This window comes from Cryptomeria japonica, chromosome 11, assembly GCF_030272615.1.
Source record: "Cryptomeria japonica chromosome 11, Sugi_1.0, whole genome shotgun sequence".
Classification (NCBI taxonomy): domain Eukaryota; kingdom Viridiplantae; phylum Streptophyta; class Pinopsida; order Cupressales; family Cupressaceae; genus Cryptomeria; species Cryptomeria japonica.
Window position 1 is genome coordinate 55,328,416 of NC_081415.1, and position 17,460 is coordinate 55,345,875.

At 38.6% G+C, this 17,460-nt stretch overlaps 1 protein-coding gene across 1 annotated transcript in view; it reads right to left on the bottom strand.

The window, feature by feature from the left end:
• Nucleotides 1-2,971: 2,971 nt before the first annotated feature.
• The window catches only part of LOC131051381 (putative hydrolase C777.06c), a 135,542-nt gene continuing 121,053 nt past the window's right edge, over nucleotides 2,972-17,460 (bottom strand). Inside the window, exons 7-9 of the mRNA XM_057985876.2 lie at nucleotides 4,450-4,485; nucleotides 3,423-3,532; nucleotides 2,972-3,303 (exon numbers count right to left, since the gene is read on the bottom strand). Coding sequence (XP_057841859.1) covers nucleotides 3,246-3,303; nucleotides 3,423-3,532; nucleotides 4,450-4,485 — 204 coding nt within the window. The 3' untranslated portion in view covers nucleotides 2,972-3,245. The remainder of the gene's footprint in view (nucleotides 3,304-3,422; nucleotides 3,533-4,449; nucleotides 4,486-17,460) is intronic.

Genomic DNA, 17,460 nt, shown 5'->3' on the forward strand with positions numbered 1-17,460 from the left:
AGCTAAATATCAAGTTTGAAGATTCTTATTGCCAACAAATATAAAAACGGATCAGCAGAAATAAAAAGATAGCACAGAGAAATTCAATGTATAATTAAATTAATAAAGCAATGTTTATTTATACAAATAAGTAGTGAACAGATTCCCTATAAGTCTGTTATACAAACTGACAACTAACTACAGAGGAATGACAGCTAACTGGAGGACAGATCTATGTTAGTCATTGTTTGCAACTCAAACTCTTTGCTACATGCGCAGTACACAAGATGATTCAGTTTGACTTATTCAACACTCCCCCTTGAGGAATAACTGAATTTAGAGGGACTCTTAACAAATCACATAATACAAACTTGAGACTAAACTAACTAGCAACATAAACCAAACAATAGAAAATACATTATGTAGAAGTTGTTCTTTGAAAATCAGTTCTTGGGTCAGTAAGACTTCTTCAAGTTGCTCCCAACTGCTGGTACAGTCATGCAGCTATCATCCAAGTTCCCAACACCATTGGACACCATGTGCACATTTGCACATGAAGTGTCTCATCACCCTCATAAAGGTATGATGCTGAACTTCCAGATTTTCTGATCTCCCCTAAAATATTGGACACCAATCCTCACATGCAAAGTTTTATAACTCGGACTCACCATAGACTCGACAAACCAAAAATTTGGACTCGGACTCGGACTCATGAAAGACTCACAAAAGACTCGGCAAAAAAAAAAAAACCGTAGTTTTACAAAAAAACATAAAGAAATTAATGCATTTAGAGAACATAAGAGCCATAATTGAAACATTACACGTCACATACTCATAGTTTCAAACTTTCAACTCTAAAATGTATAATACCAAGATTTCTTCAATGCTAATTATGTTGTTATATGGAGCCTAATCAAACTCGGAGGTTAAATTTTCCCTACTTCCGTCGGCGCAGTTTCCCCATATATTTTTTGATGAGGGTTTGGGGGCAGTGCCCCCAAGTTGGGGTCCAGGGGCATTGCCCCTTGCGGGGTCAAGGGGCAGCGCCCCGCGAGGCCAAAAATACTTTTATTATTTTTTAAAGGCGTCGGGTGTTATTTTTCTTTTATTTTTCACTCCCTAAGTTATGCCAAATGAAGGCAAAAAAATAAAAATAAAACTCACTTTTAAAGTTTGCATGACGTTTTTTTTGGGTCGCGCGAGTCCATCTGAAAGACTCGCAAGTCCTTGCAAAAGACTTGCGAGTCTTTCAGATGGACTCGCCTCGTGAGTCCTTGGCGAGTCGACTCGTGGCTCCCATGGACTCGTGAGTCCGTGGCGAGTCCACGAGTTTTAAAACTATGCTCACATGTATGTCTCATAACCTCAATGAGCTATAGTTTCTCTGATCCATTAGCACCTCAGACTATTGAGCATCTATCTAGCTTATACTGCATCTTTTCCTATCTTCAAAGCATTGGCCTCTTCAAAATAGAACAATTTCTTCATATTTAATGATGTCATCATCACTATCTTCATCTGATGGTTCCTCTACAACTACTGACATTCTCTCGGCTCTTAAAACTGTTATGCACTACTCAGCAACAGGTTTCTTTTCAATAAACTTTGACTTGGCAACTGGCTTCTTCTTCACCTCTAGCAGCTCTTCTTTTAGGCTTTGATATCCCTTAGCACCAAAATCTGGATTTACAGATTTATACTGCAACATAGAGTAGATAAATTCAAAGCTGAAAGATATCTCTCCATCCAATGATCTCTATCATGTGGATTCTATATGCAGCTCAAGGCCCTCAGCCCATCGCCTCTCATTCACTAGTGTTAACTGTCTTTAAGTGAACAACGTAATGAACATGGCTACTCACCTTCCCTTCACGATGAAATGGTAATAAAAGGGGCAGCTTCACAGGAAACGGAAATAAGAGAGGAACACACAAATGAAACACCACTGAGACTTCCTATGGCACGTAGCAAAGAAAACTGAAATAGAGAAACATAAATTCAAGCATGAGCAAATCTAGCAAACTTTCATCCGCAGCCTCCAAAATGGGCCAATCACTGCTCACATGAAACTCTTCCCTGGAGGTACAATCAGGAGGGACAGAATTCAAACCATTTGATATGTATCAATTTTACTCAACCTAAACCATCTGTGCTCTGATACCAAAATAGAAAAACAGATCAGCACAAATAAAAAGAGAGAGCGGAGAAATTTGATGCATAATTTTATTGATAAAGTAATGTTTATTTATACAAACAAGTAGTGAACAGATTCCCTATAAATCTGTTATACAAACTGACAACCAATTACAGAGGAATGACAGCTAACTGGAGAAGGAGGACAGATCTATGTTAGTCATTGTTTGCAACTCAAACTCTTTGCCACATACGCAGCACACAAGATGATTCAGTTTTGACTTATTCTAACACCAACAAATTTCACTTAGAACATTGATCCTGATCTCTCTTTTTTGTGCTAGGGCCTTTACACTTGACAAGTCTTGATCGTAGTATACTCTTTGTGAACCATTAAACTTCACCACTGAAAGGAAAACCTCTTAAATACCATTTCCACATTTAATATACAAAATCAATATTGTGTAAATAAAATATTACTATACTAATTATATTTACATATTACCTTATTATTTACATTTTATCATAAAAGAAAATCAAGAAATAAAAATTACTAATACTATGAAATTTAATTGCATGGTTGAGTATAACATTCAACTAATGAAACATTTCTCCAATTTCGCTTTACTTTTAAGGCTTCTTTCTCCAAGATCTACGCACTTTCATTTCTTAGGAGGATTATGACCAGCACAAGATATAAATTTACTCGGAGATACATTAATCACCATAGCCATTATATTTAATTGCAATGTGAAAAGTATACAACCTTATGAAGGATTCCTCTCGTTGACAGAAAATTATCAAGATAACCATTTGCTAAAAGCCTAAAACTATTAACAAACAAACTGTACATAAAGAATGTATGTAAAATGAAAAATATATAACGTTATCAAATGGGACTGCTTCTGATAAAATATTTGATGTGTTTCAGTGATTTTTAAACATTCATATGTGCAGCATCTGTATGCACATTCTGATTATTTAGCTTCATGACTATCTAGATAGCATTTTAATTACTGAATCCCATGTGGGAACAGCTTGAATCATCAACTTCAGAGTAGATGAATGGTAATTTATTTATACAATTGTATAAAGTAAAAGAATACTGAAGCTTCAGTATCAAACATTGCATGTTAGAGATTAATGGGGATCCTCAGTCCATCACAAGCCAATTGAACATCAATTCCTTCTCTGCAATTGATGGCAATAAAACTCAAACTGTCAGGAGAATAACAAATTTAAACAACAACATAAACAAAACTAACCATGAAATCTTCCCCTCTTTTGAATTTGTGTTCATCAAATATTACCTCTTAGACCACTCTGCCAACTCTTCATTGTCTCTATAGTGTTCAAACTCATGAGTCATTCCCACAAACAGAGCACGTTTTGGTTGAAGTCTCTTCACTGCTTCAAGGCTCTGAGTACGATAAGGAAGAACAACAAGGTTAGTGAAATACATTCTTAACAATTCATAACCACTGTGGAACCAAGTGTGAAGCAAACTTTGATCTATGGAGCATCATTAGTGTGGGCATCAATCTCAACATGGATTCAAATGGCTTAAGATTCAGCATCAGAATCCCAAGGAAATATCTATATATCGATCCTTGAGAAGTGATGACTGTGAACTATGGAGATTATTTATGAATTGAAAATAAGCTAGAAATAAGGATCTTCAAGGCTTAGTTTCTTGTTATTTATCTAAGTGCCAACATTGTCACCAACATCGATCTTTGATAGGGATTTTATGTTTATTAATTATTGATTTATAATAAAAAATTATTATCATAGATCTCAACCACGTTTCGCTAAGCGCCTAAGAAAATGGTCTCGCATAGATAAAAGTTTTTAATTAGTGTGTATGATAAATTAGAATTCAAGTTAATTTAATGTTCCATAAAAAACATTATCTGCTTATGCATAAATCGTATGATGATTGAATTATTTAAAAGAAGGCATTTTTGCAAGTTGTGATATGGGAACAGGAGGACCTCCAAATTTATAGCCAACTTTTGATGCCTGGCTTTCCTATAAAAACCAACAAAAATCAAGCAGTGTACAGAAAATGAAAACACAATGATGAGAATAATTATCGGCAAGACAGGAGAGGAGGTTTGTAGACTGCTAATTGGAAGTAGGGAAAAGTGAAAAGGTTAGATTATAGTTTTAACTGATAGTCCCGACTTATTGGTTTCAGTCCCTATACTCAATTGGAAGGAATAATGAATAATGAATATTTTAAAAAATATTGTTTCTTGCTCCTCTATTTCTACAGAAGCATATCATTTACTTCCACTACTGATACGCACAATAAAATAAAGTTTGCATACTTACTTGAGGCAAACAAAAATGAGTATTATGCTGTCCTTTCTGCATCAAACAAGAATCATGTATCAAAAATTTGCACTTCTCAGCAGAATTATGGATTATCATTTAACACAACATTTATGTCACAAAAGTAATTTCTATTACACTTTCTTATTCGCATTAATTAGTAAAAGTAAGCTGAAAAGATGCAGAATACATTAATTAAATACAAATACTATTAGTACTATCTAAATGCAGTTCTGTGTCATAACAAATAAATTGTACTGGTTTATAATATGTACGTGTTTGAGACAAAATATAAAATAATGTTATCGATGAAGATCAATTTTTATAATGTAGTGTGCAAAAATGTATTGATAAACACTGCCTTCGTACCAAAATAAATTGCTTATGCAATATGTTACCCTAAAGTCATTAAAATAATTACCCAAAAATATTAAACATATTACAAATACTTGCGTTTTAAGAGTAGGCACTTATTTTTTATGGGTGAATTGTTACTCGCCTGTCATGTTTGAATGCATCACAAGCAATGCACCATCCATCTTAGAGCACTTATGGTTTTTCTACTTGCCAAATTCAGTTGGGACGCTCAGCCTTGTCCATATGTGACTGCATTAAGATAGCTGTTTTAAAATGACAAACATGGTGGTAGGGTTTTAAAGATGACCACATTATTATGTTGAACTTGCCTCAAGGTTCCAAGATCAACTAAAGAAAAATAGGTGGCAACAAATGTGCTTTGGGTAGAAAAATTGTTTGACATTTATCAACAAAACCCCCCTATTCATATTGGTACAGCTCGGGATCCGGGTCTTGAGCTGGTTCCTCATTGTGTTTGTCTAGGATCCCTCTCGAGCATGTTGGGTTCCTTGTGGATCCTTCTATGAAGGACCCACAAGGAACCCAAGGTGCTTAGGAGGGACCCTACGCCAAACCCAAGGGGACCCAAGAGCTCCCATTAAAAAATAAAAAACAGTTAATTTAAAAAAAGCATTTTTATAAACAAAAAAACGCCTGCATGCATAATATCACCCTTAAGTAGTATAATTGTGAAGATGGCATGCATCATGAAGGTTTGTGTTCTTTCAAAGGCCTTAATTTGGGCTTTGTGATGGGAGCTCTGCCCCTCAATCCCACCATGTATTGTGACATGGAACAAGCCAAGGGCACTGCCTCTTGACGCTACTGGGGGCATTGTCCCAAACCCCCACAAGGGACATACCCCTCAACCCCTACCACGGGTGTTGCCTCCAGTCCCCCATGAGGGATGCTGGTCCTCAACACTATAGGGGCCATTGCCCCCAAATCCCCATGACGGGTGCTCCCGATTATTTGCATGAATTCCATGGTCCTTGAGTTAGATTCTTGTTCCCTTGAAGTAGCTGCGACAAGTGACTGATTTTCTGCTTAGTAGAGCGAATAGTGAGCTAAACTTAATTCAAGGTTAAGCTAATCAAATTCTTTTTTCCTTTTTTGAAAGTCTATTCTGCAAACTTAATGGCATGATCTGTATCTAAAAGCAAATGCAAGTAATCTGATATCATTATTTCTAAAGTGCCTTTGATAGTTTACAGGTTTAATAAAGTAGCTCCAACCATTAAATCATTTTGTCTCTCTGCGAGTTGAGCCTTCTAGAGGAGGTCTTCAATGAACTTGTGTGTGCTATCAAAACAATTTGAGGTTTGAACAACCTTATCCTCAGTGACCAACAAAACTTGCAATTCACTAGGCCTTTGATCAACTCAGACAAAGGAATTTGGCTTTTCACACAATCACGTTTCTGAATTGTCTTTATTTGCATATCCAATATCAGCTACCTCTCTAGATGTTGCATTACAGTTGTTTTGAATTGATGGTAGTACAGAATTATACTCAATCAATGAATCATCAAAAAACATACGTACCTTCATATGACTTATCATTAGTTGCTGATTTAGCAAACTCCAAATTAGCATATCCTTCAATCTCAGCACTTTCCTGAAGACTCAGGCATTCCTCCTCACTTGCAAGTGCAGTTGAAAAATTAGCTTCATCCTCATTTGTAGAAGCAACATAACCTTCAAGATCAGATTCCAGTTTTTGTGTTTCCATGCAAACTTTCTAAAGAAATGGCATGCAAGCACTGAAATTTTCAGCAGGATCAACATTAGTATGTTCCTCTACTAAAATGTTTGGAAGGACAATCTGACAAGCCTCTTGTTTAGTAACAGCCTCCTCATTGCTGGAGAAGTTCATGCATTCATCTGTCTTTTGTTGAAATATGTAGCTAGAATCGGATTCTAGTTTAAGTTATTCAAGTAATTGGGCTGGGCCCCATTGTAACTTATAATAATAGGGCAGGCCCTATTTGGGTGTTCAACTTATGTATTATGTAATTGTTATGGGGCAAGACCTATCAAATATGTAGCTTGTAATTAGACCTTGACCTATATAATTGTAACGTGTAAAACTCTTGGCATAATATATGCAAGCCGACTTAGGATTATTGAAGGCATGTGTCACCTATATCTACAAGGTGATTTGAATACAAACAATGATCCAACACAAGCAATGTATATCTGCAAAAACAACGAATTTCCTACTAAACTATCAGCGATTCTTCAAGAAGTCAGTGAACACATTCTGGAGATCAGCGAACACAGTCTGAAGGTCAGCGATCATGATTGAAGGTCTGCAATCACAGTCTGAGCTATATTGAGTCAACTTGCTGAGCGAATTCATTTAAGGAGGGCAAATTTATAGAGCGAAGTATTTTCAGACTATTGTGCTTCAAGTTTGTTGAAGATCTGCCCTATATGTGATTGAGGTTCAGTCATGTTCTGATCCGAATCCAAGATTCAGATAAATCAGTTTGTGTATGCCCTAGGTGGGGAATTTGTACTTGAACATCTTTTGATATTAATATAATCAGAGCTGAATCTTGTTGCTGGGTTTTTTCCTCTAGGAGGGAGGTTTTCCCAGGGTACTGCTTTGTTGTTCTTGTGTTGTTTTGTGCCATAATGTGTTGCATTTTCAGTTTCTGTTATTTACTTTAAATCTGATTACTAAAATCAACATCTTTAACTCATCAACCTCTGCAACTCAAGTACTGATTTCCTTCTTGTTCCATCTTCTCTTTTTTGGCTTCTCCTCTGTGACTTCAATTCTTCCTTTACTCCATTATCCTTGCAGCAGTGGTTAAACTCCCAATTTCCTTTGAATAAGATGCAAAGATTTCCAAATTCATTCTTGCTGTCCTTATTCTTCCTTACACTGTGTTGGTGTCTGTTTTATCATCTACCAAACATTAGGATAGGATACCCGAAGGTATTCTATCCTCTCCTGAAAAATCACTACTGATTCCAAGGTCTATATGTGCGAACAAACAACTTTAGTGGAATAGCTTCTTGGGTAGTGCAAGCTGAAATTTTCAAGGGGGACTTACGTTTGACAAGTATTTTTGAACTGCTGGACTTAGATGGATTTAGCAATTTAGGCTCTTCTTTTTTTGGGGAATTTTTTGGGATTTAGACTTTCAAAAGAAAGGGAAAAAGAGATAGGGTTTAGGAAGGCTAATCTAATCCTACGAATTCTGGAGACAGTGTCAATTCGGTGCTCTCGAGAAACCAAGCCTTGCTTCGCCACACTAGGGACAACTACACAAGGCCGGCGCAATCTTCAATGGGTTGTGCTTATGATCGAGATGTTGGGATGCACAGGGGATAGGCTCAGACTAACTTTGCACGGTAGAATGGAAATCATCCATTTACCAAAAGTATGAGCGGAGACACACCATCAATTGATACTTATCAAATCCTTCATTCAAATTAACAACAATGAAAGCAAATCTAGATTAATTTTCACTAAGTGTTGAGGCAATTGAAACCATGCAAATCATTCAAATAATAGAGAATACAAAGCAACGCACACGCAATATATTATCTGGAAATGACCTTAAGCAACAATACATCAAAAACCTCACACTCTCCAAATGACAGGAGGCAACCTTATATAGTTTCTCAAAAATAAATGAATGACCGAGATCAAACAATGATCAAGGGCCAAGATTGAAAGTCCTAAACCCTAATTAGGGTTTCCCGAAATACTATCAGTTCAAGCAAATGAAAGAGTGACAAGTGGCGCAGCTACTAATTTTACTGAGGTGAGTGGCCACTTTCCTCTTGCAGAGATTCAACGTATCTGGACACAATGAGCTTGACCTCCTCCATGGTGACACTTGGCAAACTGCCAATCTGGAAGTCGATGAGGTCCACATCATCGGCGCATGTGGCAAGGATGCCTTCCCACTCCACTGCTTGGGTGAGGAAGTTGTCATCGATGGAGAGGAAGTTTGCAATCTTCGAAAGATCGCCTTTGTTAATCATCCCTGAATCTCGGAAGAAGCTCGCCTGAATCCTGGCTCTCAGGTTCTTTGCTTGTAAATGCTTCTCCCTTAGGCTTTCCTTCTTCCAGATCTCTGACGCCACACGGAATACCTTGCCCAAGATCTCTCTAACACTTGCCTCTGTCTCAAAACACTTGGTCTCGGATTTCTTCAGAGCCTCAATCCGAGTGACCAAAGCATAGTACCACGTGCCGAAGTCGTACCTGTCTCCTGTCTGTATGATGCCTGCATCCACTAAGCTACTCTTTGACATGCCTCGGATAACCTTCAGGTGAGGGAGTATTTCATTCTGAATTTCATCCACTTCTTCCCAATTGGATGCTAGATCCTGGATACGATCAATCAACAAAGAAGTTGCCTCGTGCCAATACTAAGTTTTCTACCAGGGTGTCAGCACGTACCAAAGCGTTTGAAATCCACTCCTTTTCTTGAGTGTACGATCCCTTCATATCATCATAGTCCTTCATTGATCCCTGCTGAAGAGGCTGTGGAGTAGCCGGGACTTCATGGTTGAGCGGGCTAGTAAGATGGAGAACATACTTCTTCCACTGTTGGTTCTCTTCTTCCACTTTCTTCCTCTTTTCCTTTTCATGAGCCAGCCTCGTCTTTAGAACATTGCAGGAGTCATCAAAATATTGGATCTCTTGGTCCTGGGTAGGCTTACCCATCTCTATGGCGGTAACCTTGTAATCATCTACGGTGACATTGTCCCTAGTCTTCCCTTCTTTGGGCACCGCTATCTGGACTGTCCTGAATCCGGCACTGTCTCTCTGAATCAGGGAAAACTTCCTGGCTGGTTTGGGCGATTTAGCTATAGCGGGTTCATTCACCTTCTCCAGGAATGCTGCGGTGACCTCCTCGGTTGAGTGGGCCTCCTTGGGAACCTTGGCCTTTATCCTTGCTCTCAGCCAATCCAGAATGGTTGATTGCTCTACAGTGTTCCGATCAAACTCATCATCTGCCTCTCTTGGGTTCGCTGGTATGCCATCCAAGAAGATTGTAGGGGCTTCAATCTGCCCCCTGTCTGGAGTTCGGAAGACCTTCTCCACCACTTCCTCAACTGGCTGGGAAAGCACTCTTACTTCATCATCAATCACATAGATGTTCATTTCTTGCTCCCCAATTGTACTCTGATCAAGCGCAATGGAAGCAGCACTTAGGATGGAGTGACTTTCGCTAGATTCTCTTCTCTCACCTACAGCCCTTTTCCCTGTGACCTTTGTGGAGCTTCCACCCAACTCCTTCCTCTTTCAAGACCCAACACTTTCTGGATTCCGAGCATCATCGGCAGAGGTACAAGGATTGACGAACAGAGTATCATCTACTCCCATTAATTCATAAGTTAAAGTCACACCTTTGGCCTTCAACTATTTTGTCTTTTCAGACGCCCACCACCTTGAGTACTCAACCACCGACCTCATGAGGTCTGCTAGATCCGATTTCTCTCCCTCTGTCCAATCTATCAAGACTAAGGGTTCATTCTTCATCTTTTCAAAACCTGGCTGCTGAAGTTCTAGGCTTTCCTCTACCTGATCGGCAACTCTAAATACTTTCATTGCTCTTACCATACTCAAAGGAATTCTTGACCAAAACCTCTTCCGGATCTCGAAACTATCGGCTGCATTAGCCCAACAGTCTTCTAGATCCAGTCTGTGCTCAAACGTTGTCCCTTCGATCTTCTTTATCCTATGGAATGGATTGAAATCTTTTCTTGCCTTGTATTGATAGAAGGGATATCGGGCCAGTTCTTTCTCAGCGGTGGCTGCAGCCTGTGATGATGGACATGTTTCCAGCCCATTACCAATTGTAAGTGAGGACGTCCCTGCCTTCTTTTGCTTATTCCTTTGAATCACTATATACTCCTCCAATTGTCTCACAACCTCGAGCAACACCACTCGGTTGGTAGGGTAAGCTGGAAGCTTGTATGGAGGCCTAGAGAATCCCTGAATTCGGAGGTAAGTGGACTTTGGATATTGGATGTACCAACACCCGAACCGACCGATGAAGTCCATAGACTCTTGAGAGAGCCTCTGGTGCAGGCCACCTTGAAGGGTCCGAGTAATGTGCATCAGGAAGGTATCATTCACCCTTTTGTAATGGAACTTCTCCTCCATGTGGAGCTGGGGATAGCAATCATATACTGGAAATTGGTTCTCCTTGTTCCCAACTTCTCCTCTACAAGTGAGACCTTTGTACCTGTAGGTCCTAGCCAAAGAATAAAACAAGTAAGAACTCATGAAGAAAGTCCTATTAGCCTCCAAATTCCTTAGCGGTTGTCTAGGTTGTCGCTGATCATCCGGGCCTAGTCTATCATTTTTACTCCATTGATTATTTCATTAATGAAATAATACATCCAGGGTTCGAATGGAGCTCCCTGAGGATTTCCTATTATTCTATTGAGTAGGACAATCATGTCCCCAATGTCCTCCTTGAAGTATGCTCGCACTAGGCTCTTTCTCTGGAGTTTGGAGGTGCCCTTCCTCGGCTTGTCTAGCCAGGAATGGTTAACTATGGCATCATATTCCTCCAGGTGGTCGTGGTACAGATTGTCAGCTTCGTCCTTTGTCATATATACTGCGTTGTGGTACTCAGGGATCCTGAAGGCCTCTTTGATGGCCTCAAAAGTGACATTCGCCAACACTCTTCCATCAAGTGCAACAATATCCTTACTGATGAGGTTGTAGTGTTTGGCACATTCGACTACTAGTTCATTGCACTGCATGGTGGGGAGGAAGCCAGCAGCGTGCACGATACCACTCTTCATCATTTTTCGCGCAATGGTGGTAGGCACAAGGTTGTCCAGACCAAACATTCGCTTCTTTAACTCCCTTAGATTGATGTGTTCGAGGTTGGTGTCGCTGATGTTCTTCCACTTTGAAGTCATCCTCGACTCTGGAGGAGCATCTTTGTCTACCTAGAATTTCATAATGTATAAGGCCTGCAAGCAAACAATGGAAATTTTAAAGTTAGGAAAGGATTTGCAGAGTTTTGAAAATAACGGGGCTGCGAAATGGCTGTGTTGGAAAATTTTCCATTTTTTATTCTCATACTTAGCCATAAAAATCGAATTTTCACCTTAAAACCCTCAGTCTTAAGGTTGGTTGTGGTTACCACCAAGTGTCAAAACTTTCAAAAAAATTTCACACTTAGCCCAAAAAAATGATTTTCTTCCTCCAAAATTTTCGAAAAAATCATTTATTAAATTCTGAAAAATATTCAGAAAATTCACAATTTTAATTTCACCTCTGACTTGGATAGGAGTAAGGCTAGAATTTTCTCCAAAATATTCAGAAAATTCAGAAAAGTTTGGAGGATTCTTCCTCGTACTAGTTGCCCTTCTCCAGAAATCTGTAAACCTTCTGCCAAAAAATATTATCCCACTTCCAGCAATATCTAGAATTTTCTCTAGATGATCTTCAAACTGACATACTTTACTAAGCTCTCCTTAGTAATTTTGAACTTCTTGGTGTAATAATGAAGTTGATAATGAAGTATTTGTAGACAAGGTTAAATCTTCAAGCAAAACCCCTAAAATCATCCAACTCATACTTCTAATTCTTAAAAAAAACTTTCCATTTTGATTTAAGTTTGAAGATATTCATCAATCCTCCAATATTCCCTTTCAAAAAAAACTTTCCATTTTGAATTAAGTTTGAAGATATTCATCAATTCTCCAATATTCCCTTTCAAAAACTTTCGATTTTGAATTAATATCTCAATAATTTTCCAATATTCCTTCAATATTCTTTTCCTCAAAAAAAAAAACTTTCCACTTTGGATTTATTTTGAAGATATTCAATAATCCCTAGATATTTTCTTCATTTTGGATTTAATTTTGAAATCTTTGTGGATTTTGTGACATCATGTTGACTTTGTTTGACCTTCCATGTGTAGGTGGATTTTTCGAATTTTATCTCCATCTTCTTCAAATTTTGGCGGACTTTGGATACCTCTCCAAGGTATGGCGGACTTTAGGCATCTCTCCTAGCCTATGGCGAACTTTGAAGGTTGCTCCCAACACTTGGCAATCTTGGGCGGACTTTGTTGTTAGCTCCCACATGACCTCTCTAGCCTATGGTGGACTTTAGGCTAGGCTCCTCCATCACTTGGCATGCTTGGACGGACTTTGTTGTTAGCTCCCACATGACCTCCAAATGCATGGCAGACTTTAAACTTGGCACCTCCTACCTTGCTCTCTTACTTTGGCGGACTTGGGAGAGGGCTCCATCATGACCTCCATCTGGCGTGGCGGACTTTGGCTAAGGCACCTTCATGGCCTCCATTGTTGATGTTATTTGGCTAAGGCATTGGGGCGGACTTTGAAGTTAGCTCCCACATGTCCCCTTTAGCCTTGGCGGACTTTAGATACCTCTCCAAGGTATGGCGGACTTTAGGCATCTCTCCTAGCCTATGGCGGACTTTGAAGGTTGCTCCCAACACTTGGCAAGCTTGGGCGGACTTTGTTGTTAGCTCCCACATGACCTCTCTAGCCTATGGCAGACTTTAGGCTAGGCTCCTCCATCACTTGGCATGCTTGGGCGGACTTTGTTGTTAGCTCCCACATGACCTCCAAATGCATGGCGGACTCTAAACTTGGCACCCACACAGCGTTCTAAGGCATGGCGGACTTCAGGCAAGGCTCCTTCATGGCCTCTCTTGCATCGTGGTGGGGTTTGAACCTGTAAAAATACTTCAAAACCCTTGTTAGCCAGACTTAGAATAATTTTCAGAGAAACTTCAAAATTTCATAGTTTAATCTAATTTAACTAGATTAACTTGAAATTTGAAATCCATGCTTAGGTGGATCATCTGAAGCAGCGAAAAGCCTAAAATCTAGGGATTTAGCTTTTTAGATCGAAACTTGGAATTTTCAAGTTCCGGTCGAAGCTGGTCAGTGGTACAAGTGTAAACCCTAGGTTTGCATCCCGAAAAAGCAAAAAGCCTAAAATCTAGGGATTTAGCTTTTTTAGGTTAAAACTTGGAATTTTCGAGTTCCGGTCGAAGCTGGTCAGTGGTACAAGTGTAAACCCTAGGTTTGCATCCTGAAAAAGCAAAAAGCCTAAAATCTACGGATTTAGCTTTTTTAGGTCAAAACTTGGAATTTTCGATTTTCGGTCGAAGCTGGTCAATGGTACAAGTGTAAACCCTAGGTTTGCATCCTGAAAAAACAAAAAGCAAACATCCCTAAAAAATAGGAAAAACTTTCTAAAAATAGCCATACCGAGGATCGGGCTGAAAATGCCAAAAACGAAACTTCCTAAAAAATAGGAAAAAGCAAAAAAGTAAACTTTCTATATTGTCCAAATCCGTCCAAATCGATTGCGATCTTCGTCCTTTGGCCTTTCTAAGCACTCTGGTGGTGTTCACATTTCGGAATCACATAACTTGCAAAAACTAACTTTCAATCGTCAAGGCCTGAAATGCTCTGAACTGGACAAGGCTTGGTGAAAATGCAGCAAAAAGGTCACAGGACACTAACAAAACCCTAGAAAGCAGGAAAATCAGAGGGTCCCCAGTAGCAATGGGGCGATGTGTGAAAAAGGTCACAACACACTGGAAAAACTCTTGTTGTGCACCATGAAATTCCACTATCTATCCAACTGATAAGTGAGGTTTCAACATCTTTGGATTCTCTAACAATATTGTAGTTTCTTTTGATATTTTTGGAATTCTTGCAATAGTTCCATCGTGAATTCTAGATTTGTTTTCATTTTCTTTTAGCCACTGGATGCAAACCTTTTCACTTTGCTGATTACTTGTACTACTAAAATCTACAAATGTAAATACACAAGTTGGCAAGATCTTGGCTCTGATACCACTGTAATAACCTGAACCAATTTGTAGACATTAAGTTTCCACAGTCCATAATTGTATGGTGAAAGCTTCTGGATTTGACAGTGTGCGCTTTTTTGTTATCAAAGTTTCGAATCATACTCTATGATTCATCATCAGGATGAACCAATTTTCTAAACAAATTTTTTGCTATAGTCACCGAGTTTTATACCCAAGCATTTTGTCAAATAGTTTGCTTACAATAAGATTGAAAGATCATTTCAACATTATTGAATCACGAATCATAAACGAGCATAATAATTCTCATGCTTCTATCTCAAATGCTGATGCCAAATCATTTTCTTGATTAAATGACTGAAAATTATGTTCCATAAATAATGTCTGAAATGTACATATACTGCTGTAGCTTAATGATTAAATATAATGACAACATACAAAACTTATAATACTAATGAATTGCTGATAGTAATTTTCTGACCCTTTTGCAGGCCTCAAACCATTGAAACAGAAGTCACAAATATTCCAAAACCCTCTGCAAAGATGTACCACACCATATGGAAGGTACGGTAGTCCCATATTAGCTGCAACTTCCTCCAAAAAGGGCAGCAATAGTAATCGATAAGCCACAAGGCCTCAAAACTCGAAGGATGATGAAACGTGCGAGTCGAACTCAAGACAAGAAGACAATCCAGAGAAGGAAGATCCTACACTGAGCAAAACAAAGAAGATGGACAAATCCTGAACAATCAGAAAGAAGACAATGCATACACCACAAAGGAAAAGATGACAGAAATACATACCGCAGTAACAAAGGAGGCTATAATTCATTCAGTAGTGATGGATACCGGAGAGATGGAAGTAAATCTGAGAAAAAACCATTCAAAGGAACTTGTTTCAAGTGTGGAGGTGAAGGACATAGAGCATTCGAGTGTCATCATGGGAGTACCGATAAGAGAACTAAAAACAATGAAGAACAGCCTATGTAGAAGAACCTGTTGGATCACCTAGTTCAATTGGGGAACCAAACAAGGGTGAATCACTAGTGATGAGGAAAGCTTTGTTGCAAGAAGAAACAACTGAGAGACGGACCACCACAAAAGAAGAGTTTGTTCAGAACAAGATGCAAATCCAGAGGTAAATGTTGCAAAGTCATTGTTGATAGTGGTAGTACAAACAATTTAGTTTCAATGGAGATGGTGACCAAGCTGAGTTTGAAAAGATTGAAACATATAAGACCCTACAAGATAGCATGGATTCAAGATGAGCATAAAATACTGGTAGGTGAACAATGTTTGGTGGAATTTCATATAGGATATTATCATGATGAGATGTTGTATGATATTATGACAATGGATGTATGTCATATATTGTTGGGAAGACCATGTCAATATGATAGAAAAACGATACATGATGGGAGAAGGAACACTTATACTGTGGCATCTAATGGCAAGAGACATATATTACCCTTAGAGGAAGAAGAAAAGAAGAGTGAAGTATGTGGTAACACCAAAATTTGTTTGGTCAATGGCAGAAAATTCTTAGGTCTGAGACATGAAAAAATGTGCTTTGCATTGATTCCAAAGAAGTTCGGCAGTTTGGAAGCTGAGAGTCATGCCAGAAAGAAGGACGAACCACCATAGAGAGAAATAGCAAAGTTGTTGACAGAATATCAGGACATTATATCAGAGAACATGCTAGAGGATTACCACCGATCTAGATGTTAATGTTAATAGCTATGGTCGTACTCCTTCTGGGCCGACATAGATAACTTAATTGTCTAATTGGCCTATCAGCCTTAGACAATTACATATGCCGATTTAATAATAGAGACAATTAAAATGACAAGTTTTGCTTATATTAATAATGTAATTAATTCATAATGTGCTGACTTTGTTTGTAATTTAAATAACATACAAAACCGCCACCCTAGAGACGTGTTGATTAAGATTATGGCCGACTCTTGGAGAAGTCGTGTTGGTTGAAAGTACACATGTTTGGGTATATGTATAGATTGAATCGAATCATCCAAATACAAGCAGATCAAATTATTATCCTTCAGCAGTTCATGTTCTTCATCAGATCAGCTCCATTCTTCAAAGCAAATAATTGATATAGAAGGCAGATCGATCTAGATAGATCATCATACAACAGATCGAATTGCATCCAGCAGTTTAGGGTGAATCCATATCATCATACAGCTTCAAAGTGTGAAGCAATTCTTTGTAAAGATAATTGTCATATTTGGAATAATAGAGATATACTTTGTTGCTGGGTTTTTCACCTTCAAGAGGAAGGTTTTCCCAGGGTACCTTCTGTGCAATTGTGTTTGAATTATTGTCTATCTATTCTGATCACAAAACTTAACACTAGAGTATCAGTCATCATATGGATCTCATACCTGGAGTTAGTTTGCCAAACAAAGCAACCCAGAATGACACTAGCAAAGAATGCAAAGCTGAACATACAAGTAGGAGAGTTGTTGAAGGATCGATCAGAGAAAGTTTAAGCCCATGTGCGAAACTTGATATGCTAGCACGGAAGAAGAATGGAGGATGTGTACTAACTCGAGAAATCAACAAAATCACTGTAAGTATAGATTTCCATTACCAAGAATGGATGACATTACGGATTGTTTGAGTGGAGCTAAGTATTCCACAAAGATTGACCTAAAGAGTGGATACCATCAGATCAGAATCATAGAGGGAGATGAATGGAAGACTGCATTTAAGACAAGTGAGGGATTGTATGAATGGTCGGTGATGCCTTTTGGGTTGACTAATGCACCGAGTACTTTTATGAGGTTCATGAATGAAGTATTGAAGCAATTCTTGGGTAAG